The following is an 11,849-nucleotide window of genomic DNA, read 5'->3' as shown; positions in this document are numbered from 1 at the left end:
CCTTTACTGATATCAAAATGCTTTTTTGATGCAAAATTAATTTAAACAGCCAGTTATTCCTCACGCCAATTAAGAAACTTGAATAGGCCTAGGGCTACTATAATAAAGAAAATCTGCTCTAAAATGTAAAAATAAACAAAAAACGCTTAATACTCTTGACATATGATAGTGTAAAGCCTGTAGCCCATAACAAAGGTGTAAAGTTATTGAGTATCATATTCAACAAACTGTTTCCTATTAATTTTATGCAATTTTCCAAACATGGATAATTGAATATTAATCAGATGATGTCATTACACTGCTGTGCCGTCAGCCAATCATTGCATTGCTGATCATGATTTCGAGTATCGATAGATCTGACCTTCACAACACACGCAGCGATCTCAGATCAGTTCATCCAGACATTTTAATCTGATTCGCGATCTTGTTTGAAGAACCAAATTAGCCAGAGATCAGTTATCAAGATTAAAAGATCCAGGATCTGCCAAATCATCGGACCCCTGTTCAGTATTCAAGTGCAGGATATGTAATTTTGGCCACTAGAGGGCGCATATTCACAATAAGCAAAAACGTAGTTTGATGAAATGGAGTATGTTTACATGGACACCAATAATCTGATTTTAATATGATTAAGGCAATACTCTCATTAAGAGTCGACCATGTCAACAGCAGTTTTTGATTAGTTTAATCCGATTAAGGTCATAATCAGACTAAACATAAATCGGATTAAGATGCGGGGAATGCTGATTTTAGTCGCATTACTGAAGTGCAGTACAGACATGTAAACACCGCAATCAAACTATTACCATCATGTAGGATTTTTCCACTTCATTTTGCGACAGTATTATTCATACACACACGGCTGTTTGACACTATTTTCTGCACCTAATGAGTCAGTTTTTTTCTCTTATTCAGTGTGCAGTATTAAATTCCATTAAAACAACACTCGTCCGTTGGCGCCAACAGTTAAGTGCGTCGACATATAGCACCATGGTGCTCGCGGCGACCTGAGTTCGATTACTGGCTCCAGGTTTTTTTGCAGACCCTTTCCCTCTATCTGCGTCCAATACTTTCCAGTATGTAACCTCCACTGTCCTATCCACATTAAAGGTGAAAAAAAAACGTAAAAAGTAATTATGAAAAAACAACACTCTTCCACCAGTCCCTTATATGTACTCGCATTCGATACCTCAGTTTGTCACAGGGGGCATGAATGAAATGTTCCTAAATGAAAGTGAAAGTGCCAAACTGAAGTTAAATTTGAAAAATTAAAAATTAAACACCTGAAATTACATGAAACTCTGGAGAAAACATGGATAGCATGGTGACACAATAGCCGCATTTCCACTATCGGGCCAGTGCGAGCCAGGGCTTTAATCGGGCCAGGCCGGGCCAATAGCCCAGGAGGTTGAGAAATGAGGCCGAAATCATGTCGCGTTTCCACTGTCGGGCTAGTTGCTCGCAGCGCGTCACGCAAACACCGCCCCCAGAACGTCCCCCGAATCAAACGTCACACAACCCGTCACACAACCCGCCCACTTCAGCGGGAAAAAAAAACTCAAATTATAACCACAAACACAACCTGGCATCACTACGAGAGCTGGAAGATGGAGAACACCAAAGCGATTGCTTTTTTTTACTGTTTGTGGTCTGTTGGTGTAAGGCCAGACAGCGATCCCTGGATAAGGACATTCGAGTTCGGCGGCATTTACTTCGAACACAGATTTTGGCTGCAAGGCGCAAAAGAGCAGCCGAGCGACGAGAACGACGATAGCAAAACAAATGTAAGGGAAGAAAGCATCTTGTCTCCTCTTTACCTGACAGGAAAACTCCGCCTTTGTACGTAATCCCGCCCCGAAGCCCCAGTTGGCCCTCCTTGGCCCAAGGTATTCGGCGGGCCGAAAAAGGCCAGACGCTGGCCCCAAGGAAGCCCCGCTTTGGCCCGATTACGCCCCGGAAGTGATAGTGGAAACGCGACTGGCCTTGGCTCGCCCTGGCTCGCTCGCTTTAGGCGCGATAGTGGAAACGCGGCTAATGACGTCAATCGATCTATGTGCTATGTAACATGTAAAATAGAATCATGAAAGGAACATTATAAAAGTAGGTAATGTAAACACCTTAATCATAGTATTGTCTTATTCAGATTTAGGCAAATAATTTGATTACTAATGTCCATGTTAACATAGTAATTAAGGAAGCTTTTATTATGGCGCTTCTAGTTCTTATACTTTGTCGCTGTTTTATCAGACAAATACATTTTATTCTTCTGTTATAATGCTGCTCTGTGCAGATTAATCAAAAAACACAACACATTAAAGCCTCGCTGCTGTTTCCATGCTCTATATAAACCAAACTGGAAATCGAGGGTGTGTGACGTCTTTAGCATGAACACACAGCACACACTCTATCTCACTAGATAAAACTGTTTATTTCTCTGGCTTTAAACATTCTTTGAGACTTTTGGGATGAAGTACGCAAGTCAGCAAAATATTTAACAATATACTGGTGGGGGTTTGTTATTTTAATGAAAGCAATCATACATAACATAAGTACCTTCAGATGTCTGACAGAGTGTGTTGATGTCCAGATGTGTGGTCTGGTTGCTGATGGGGTTGTTGATCACACAGCTGTAGGTGTTTTTATCCTGATATTCCACCTCCAGAGGTAGAGAGAGACTGATGCTGAGATCAGACACACTGATGCTGGACAATAAACTGTTTCCTTTGTACCAGGAGAGACTCACAGCACTCACATTCACCACTGAACACACCACTGAACAATACTGCACTGATGAAGAGGAGGAGGAAGATGAACAGTCTCTGATGAGTACAGGAACAGGCAGATGAGCTGGAAAACACAAGAGAAACAATAGATCAGAAAATGTCAATTTTTTTAAAGTCAGATGTGTTGGAAACAATTAGACAGAACAATTAGTAGAATAAAAAGCCCGGATTTCACTGCTTTGTCAACTCAAAACTAATCCTGAGTCTGTTCAGACAGCCAGCATCATGATACAAACCCCACATTTAGTAAAACACTCTCATTTTAAACTATACTGAATATAGTTTATATAGTTTTATATATAAATATAGTTCATATCCAGTACAATGTAGTTCAACTTAGAATTCATGTAATGAAATGGAGTCAGCAGATCTTAACATTTCGTCACGTTGGAATTATAAGGTTCTATCTGCGTTTTGAATGATTTAGAAATATTGAGCTTCAAAGTTTTTGCATTCCATATAGCAAACAATATGTGTGTAACATTTCTCTTTCATACATTAACATGACAAAGACCCTAAATGTATGAGGCTGTGTAGGATTTAAATCAAACTTCGCTTATCAACACATACATAAAACACATGCATATACACCTTTACTATTGGATGTTCAAAACAACATATATGAAACTTGCGCAAATACATCTAAACTAGACGCATGCAAACACCCACATTAACACGCGCATACATATAAACTCCATCCTCGCATAAACACTTACATTAACACACGCACATACATATAAACTCCATCCTCGCATAAACACCCACATTAACACACGCACATACATATAAACTCCATCCTCGCATAAACACCCACATTAACACACGCACATACATATAAACTCCATCCTCGCATAAACACTTACATTAACACACGCACATACATATAAACTCCATCCTCGCATAAACACCCACATTAACACACGCACATACATATAAACTCCATCCTCGCATAAACACTTACATTAACACACGCACATACATATAAACTCCATCCTCGCATAAACACCCACATTAACACACGCACATACATATAAACTCCATCCTCGCATAAACACCCACATTAACACACGCACATACATATAAACTCCATCCTCGCATAAACACTTACATTAACACACGCACATACATATAAACTCCATCCTCGCATAAACACCCACATTAACACACGCACATACATATAAACTCCATCCTCGCATAAACACTTACATTAACACACGCACATACATATAAACTCCATCCTCGCATAAACACTTACATTAACACACGCACATACATATAAACTCCATCCTCGCATAAACACTTACATTAACACACGCACATACATATAAACTCCATCCTCGCATAAACACTTACATTAACACACGCACATACATATAAACTCCATCCTCGCATAAACACCCACATTAACACATGCACATACATATAAACTCCATCCTCGCATAAACACTTACATTAACACACGCACATACATATAAACTCCATCCTCGCATAAACACTTACATTAACACACGCACATACATATAAACTCCATCCTCGCATAAACACTTACATTAACACACGCACATACATATAAACTCCATCCTCGCATAAACACCCACATTAACACACGCACATACATATAAACTCCATCCTCGCATAAACACTTACATTAACACACCGCACATACATATAAACTCCATCCTCGCATAAACACTTACATTAACACACGCACATACATATAAACTCCATCCTCGCATAAACACTTACATTAACACACGCACATACATATAAACTCCATCCTCGCATAAACACCCACATTAACACACGCACATACATATAAACTCCATCCTCGCATAAACACTTACATTAACACACGCACATACATATAAACTCCATCCTCGCATAAACACCCACATTAACACACGCACATACATATAAACTCCATCCTCGCATAAACACTTACATTAACACACGCACATACATATAAACTCCATCCTCGCATAAACACCCACATTAACACACGCACATACATATAAACTCCATCCTCGCATAAACACCCACATTAACACACGCACATACATATAAACTCCATCCTCGCATAAACACTTACATTAACACACGCACATACATATAAACTCCATCCTCGCATAAACACCCACATTAACACACGCACATACATATAAACTCCATCCTCGCATAAACACTCACATTAACACACGCACATACATATAAACTCCATCCTCGCATAAACACCCACATTAACACACGCACATACATATAAACTCCATCCTCGCATAAACACCCACATTAACACACGCACATACATATAAACTCCATCCTCGCATAAACACTTACATTAACACACGCACATACATATAAACTCCATCCTCGCATAAACACTTACATTAACACACGCACATACATATAAACTCCATCCTTGCATAAACACTTACATTAACACACGCACATACATATAAACTCCATCCTCGCATAAACACCCACATTAACACACGCACATACATATAAACTCCATCCTCGCATAAACACTTACATTAACACACGCACATACATATAAACTCCATCCTCGCATAAACACTTACATTAACACACGCACATACATATAAACTCCATCCTCGCATAAACACTTACATTAACACACGCACATACATATAAACTCCATCCTCGCATAAACACCCACATTAACACACGCACATACATATAAACTCCATCCTCGCATAAACACCTACATTAACACACGCACATACATATAAACTCCATCCTCGCATAAACACCCACATTAACACACGCACATACATATAAACTCCATCCTCGCATAAACACTTACATTAACACACGCACATACATATAAACTCCATCCTCGCATAAACACCCACATTAACACACGCACATACATATAAACTCCATCCTCGCATAAACACCCACATTAACACACGCACATACATATAAACTCCATCCTCGCATAAACACTTACATTAACACACGCACATACATATAAACTCCATCCTCGCATAAACACTTACATTAACACACGCACATACATATAAACTCCATCCTTGCATAAACACTTACATTAACACACGCACATACATATAAACTCCATCCTCGCATAAACACTTACATTAACACACGCACATACATATAAACTCCATCCTCGCATAAACACCCACATTAACACACGCACATACATATAAACTCCATCCTCGCATAAACACTTACATTAACACACGCACATACATATAAACTCGCAGCATGCAAACACACCTATACACACTGGCATATACATATAAACTCGATTCTTACATAAACACCCACATTAACACGCGCACACACATATAAACTCGCAGCATGCAAACACACCTATACACACACGCACATACATAAACTCGATCCTTGCTAATACACCCACAACAGCACACGCATATACACAAACTCACTGCAAGCAAACACTCCTATACTGGCATATTATAAGCCATAAATACAAAATAAAATTCACAAACACGTTTATTACGAAACAGGATATTGCAAAGCTTATTAAATAGAATGCGATTAATAGAGGTATTAAACCTGTTAAATTATGAACATATGTTATATAAAATTATATCAAATATTAGTCTATATAAATAGACTTTATAAAATATATATGAAATATTTTATTTTTAAACCTTTTATTTAATTAGGTAATTACATACACAAATATAAATGGACAGATAGAACCCTTTAAGAAAATTCAAGTTGAAAAGCAACCAGAACTATGAATATACTCAAACAACTAAACTCCTCTTTTCTATTGCAAATGTTAATGTAGCCTATACCCTTCTTTTTTTGTTTTTTTAATTATTATAATTATTAATCTTTTTATATGCTTTTACAATGTGGATGTCATAATTGCAAGATTTTGGTATCATTTTGATTGTTAATTATTCAGCATAGCACTGATTAAAAGTCTCTGTTACCCTCTGGACACTCTGTTTATATTACAGCGGCTGGCATCCAGCGTTTTGGTGCATTAGCCTGTTTATTAGTGAGAGGAAAACCCACTTAAAAGGTGCATTCCTGCCCCCTACTGGACATAAGTGTGTATCGTAACCCACGACGAATAGTGACACCAATAATAAAACAAACATAAAACTAATATTAAACAAACATATTTTATTCTAAATAAGTACTTATGCAACCTTATATTTATTAAACCCATAGCTTTCCAATAATTTAATTGCATAATAAACCTTTAATTTTGCGGGAGCATTCCTTAGCATTATCTTTTTATAGTTTTTATAATTAGCATAATCTATTTGTATTATTAAACAGATGTAATTCCTCGATTAATTGCATTATTTCTGTTTCCTAAGCTTTGCGATAACATAGATTGATGACAAATAATGATCTTGTTCATTTTGCTCAAAGGACTTTTAAGTTGAAATTAAACTACTTCCTTTCAATGTGAAATAACTTCCTTTCGCACTGAGAATTTATAAATATACACATGTGAAATCGCTTGCATATATGTATATACACATCACAACTGTATATGTTTGTGAATTTCATTTTGTATGTTTGCACACATCGAGTTTACATTCATATGTGGAAGTTTATAGGTGCATAGGCAATGATCGAGTTTATATGTATATGCGTGTGTGTATAGGTGTGTTTGCATGCAGCGAGTTTATATGTATGTGCGTGTGTTAATGTAAGTGTTTATGCGAGGATGGAGTTTATATGTATGTGTGTGTGTTAATGTAAGTGTTTGTTCGAGGATGGAGTTTATACGTATGTGCGTGTGTTAATGTGGGTGTTTATGCGAGGATGGAGTTTATACGTATGTGCGTGTGTTAATGTAAGTGTTTATGCGAGGATGGAGTTTATATGTATGTGCGTGTGTTAATGTAAGTGTTTGTCCGAGGATGGAGTTTATATGTATGTGCGTGTGTTAATGTAAGTGTTTGTGCGAGGATGGAGTTTATATGTATGTGCGTGTGTTAATGTAAGTGTTTATGCGAGGATGGAGTTTATATGTATGTGCGTGTGTTAATGTAAGTGTTTGTCCGAGGATGGAGTTTATATGTATGTGCGTATGTTAATGTAAGTGTTTATGCGAGGATGGAGTTTATATGTATGTGCGTGTGTTAATGTGGGTGTTTATGCGAGGATGGAGTTTATATGTATGTGCGTGTGTTAATGTAAGTGTTTATGCGAGGATGGAGTTTATATGTATGTGCGTGTGTTAATGTAAGTGTTTATGCGAGGATGGAGTTTATATGTATGTGCGTGTGTTAATGTAAGTGTTTGTCCGAGGATGGAGTTTATATGTATGTGCGTGTGTTAATGTAAGTGTTTGTGCGAGGATGGAGTTTATATGTATGTGCGTGTGTTAATGTAAGTGTTTGTGCGAGGATGGAGTTTATATGTATGTGCGTGTGTTAATGTAAGTGTTTATGCGAGGATGGAGTTTATATGCATGTGCGTGTGTTAATGTAAGTGTTTATGCGAGGATGGAGTTTATATGTATGTGCGTATGTTAATGTAAGTGTTTATGCGAGGATGGAGTTTATATGTATGTGCGTATGTTAATGTAAGTGTTTATGCGAGGATGGAGTTTATATGTATGTGCGTGTGTTAATGTAAGTGTTTATGCGAGGATGGAGTTTATATGCATGTGCGTGTGTTAATGTAAGTGTTTATGCGAGGATGGAGTTTATATGTATGTGCGTATGTTAATGTAAGTGTTTATGCGAGGATGGAGTTTATATGTATGTGCGTATGTTAATGTAAGTGTTTATGCGAGGATGGAGTTTATATGTATGTGCGTATGTTAATGTAAGTGTTTATGCGAGGATGGAGTTTATATGTATGTGCGTATGTTAATGTAAGTGTTTATGCGAGGATGGAGTTTATATGTATGTGCGTGTTAATGTGGGTGTTTGTATGCGTCTAGTTTATATGTATATGCGCAAGTTTCATATGTTGTTTTGAACATCCAATAGTAAAGGTGTATATTCAAGTAATTTATAGGTGCATATGCATGTGTTTTATGTATGTGTTGATAAGCGAAGTTTGATTTAAATCCTACACAGCACCTCATATAAATGTACTCTACATGTAAATTATCAAAGTTCTCTTACATTTGCAAATTGGAGTAAATAAACCATGTTAAATGCAGATAGAACCTTTTTAATTCTGGCATAAGTATTTTGTCAAGTGCAGATGTTAATTTTATATTATTAATATGTTAATATTTATTAAATTTTGTGCTTTATATGAATTATTGAATTATATTTAATGGATTATTTGCCCCATGAATTAAATTACGTATTTTTCCTTCAAGGCTTAATATCAAATGTAAAGACTTTAAAAGAAAACAGACAATGAGCAAATGAGTTTAATAAACACTGAAAAATGTTTCACTTACCATATACACACAAATAAAAATATTTCACATTTAATATATGAATTTTTTTTATATCTATTTCTTTTTCACGAATGTAAAATTGAACATTTCATCTTAATGTCAAAATATGCGTCTAAATCTTCACATTCACACATCTTTTCAGTTTCAGGTTTCTTTTCAATTTTGTGTGGTGCATCATTATTTAGCCGACTCTGATTTGTCTTTCTGGTGTTTCCCACTGTAATTGGAGCAGTCCGGCGAAATGACAAAGAAAGCTGATCCTGATTGGTCCTCGTGCGTGCATTAAAGTGCTGATTGGCCAACAGAAAGAACCTTATAGAGCCAAGCTAGAGTTCAACTTTGTAGATAAACCATTTTTGTTTTTTAAATAAAAAGCCTTAAAATGTAAACAACTTATAAAAAAACATCACATAATGTAAATAAGATGTCATTTAATAAGAATATGTCAATAACTCAGTTTTGACAAAAATGTCAGATAGAACCTTATAATTCTAAGGTGACGAAATACTGAAATGTATGATCCCACATGTGACAATTATTTTCAGTCCTCGTTATGGATGTGAATCCTATAGGAAATTATATCGTACAAGACAACGTTGCTTAATTAAATTGACTTGGTCATTTAAATAGCAATAATCTAACTGTTAAAGTTGAAAGCTGTGACCTTTTTTTTCATATCGTGATGCAGTTCCTAGAGAAACTAAATAATATATGAGAAAACAGTGGGTGTGGCTTGTTTTTTTCTACTTTGAGCTGATTGGATGTAGTAAAGAAAGCATTCCATTCTGAAAGATTGGGAAATGAGTTCCGTGGAAGTTATTATAACCTCACAGAGTTTAACTCCTCAGACTTTGTTGCCAAAACTGACAGTTGGGGGGCGTGGTTATCTGCACACTTCTGATTATTAATAGCAACCTGTACATATAGTCATCTATTGTTAATCTCTGTTCATAGCTAATAAAACCTGTATATAATGTTCATAGTACATCCATCTGTAAATATCACCATAGTTTTTCTTTAACTGCACTTTATAACTTATACCTGTATCCTGCACTTGCTGCTATTGCACTGCTGGTTAGACCGAAACTGCATTTCGCTGCCTTGTACTTGTACATGTGTAATGACAATAAAGTTGAATCTAATCTGATATAATCTAAGTATGTTAGCCACGTCAGACCTCAGGTGTATTTTCAGATTTTAATTTTAGTTTACATGGGCAAACTATTTTTTTTCTTAATGACACGCACATATCAATTGTTCACCACAATGTGATCTAACAAAATCAATATGGTTAGTTTTGAATTCATGGGGACTTTAAGGTACATCCATTTTGTAACTGTATTTAGTAAATTGGTATTGAACTTACGATAAACAGTGATGCTGAAACTCTTGCTCACGCTGTTGGTCTGTAGTTTATAAACTCCAGCATGTTCAGGTCTGATGTTTGTGATGGTCAGAGATGCAGTTTGATAATCCATCTTCAGTCTGTCTATGAATCTCCCATCAATAACATTATCATATATATCAAGTCTTTTGGTCATTACATTAATTTTAGTTAATAATGTGTTTTCAGCTCCAAACCTCCACTTAATCACATCATCACCCATCAGTTTATTTAAACCAGTGTGTAAAGTGACTGAATCTCCATCTGTCACTGACACAGACTCTCCAAACACGCCTGAAAAACAGAGTATTTTGGATGAGATTTTCCCTCTAAGATGTGAATTGCTTGAATCTCATGGATAAATCATCTCTCAGTAAAACTTTTACTGTACTCAAAAATAAAACTTTCCACTGTGATTCAGATCAGTGCCATATCATATAGGCAAAAAGGGGAAAAAACAGATCTATTAATAATAATCCAACATGCATTGTAAATAAACAAAATCAATCAAAAAGACGAATAAATGACTAGCAGAAAATGATCAGTAGTTTCTGTTAAAAGTTTAAGCTTTATTATCAGATCTCCTAATTCTGATTGATTGATTGATTGATTGATTGACAGTCCATACATTCTTTTTTACAAAACTGCAAATCAGTTTTATGTACAGAAAGTGGACGGATTTCTGATTTTCTGTCAAAATCCACATACTAAAATGGTTAATGACATAAAACTTTAAACTGCGCCCATGACTTTATACTTAAAATGAGCTTAACTTACCAGTCAGATGCCACAAGCAGACCAAAACAAACACGTGAACCATATTCATATAGTAGCGACTCAAATATATGAACACTTCTCTGACAGACAGATTGTAGCTAACAGGACAATGTTAAAGCACAATATGAATATATTTCCGCACTCAGAGGATTTGACCACCAACCACAGGTTTTACATGTACAGATATGGCAAGAGTCTGCTCAGAGTGTCACTTATATTAGGACTTGTTTGTCACAGCAAATGTTGTTCATCCTTTCACTTAAGTGGTACAGTTCCTCTTGTATCACTTTTATATGTAACTAAACTGAAACTTATAATTAAAACTGACTTTTAAGATGAATCTTGATGGATCAAAGTCATCTTTGTAAATGTTTATTTTTTGATACTTAAATTGCAAACATTGTACTATATAATCAATGTTTTGCTGGTAAACGTGTAAAATGGGGACTGTAGCATGGTTAGTGTTTGTTTCTGTATATTCTTGTTTTGCCAACAGCAG

The 11,849-nt window shown here is 36.1% G+C and overlaps 1 protein-coding gene across 1 annotated transcript; it reads right to left on the bottom strand.

Annotated features, from left to right (window-relative positions):
• Positions 1-2,440: 2,440 nt before the first annotated feature.
• On the bottom strand, positions 2,441-11,393 carry LOC130216591 (CD48 antigen-like). The gene is made up of 4 exons (XM_056448485.1): positions 11,351-11,393; positions 10,556-10,867; positions 2,554-2,847; positions 2,441-2,457 (listed from the first exon to the last, which is right to left on the bottom strand). Exons 1-4 carry the CDS (start codon positions 11,391-11,393, stop codon positions 2,441-2,443), a joined length of 666 nt encoding a protein of 221 aa, XP_056304460.1.
• Between the last annotated feature and the right edge of the window lie 456 nt (positions 11,394-11,849).

This window comes from Danio aesculapii, chromosome 22 (assembly GCF_903798145.1).
Source record: "Danio aesculapii chromosome 22, fDanAes4.1, whole genome shotgun sequence".
NCBI classification, from domain to species: domain Eukaryota; kingdom Metazoa; phylum Chordata; class Actinopteri; order Cypriniformes; family Danionidae; genus Danio; species Danio aesculapii.
This window is presented reverse-complemented; position numbering and strand designations above follow the sequence as displayed.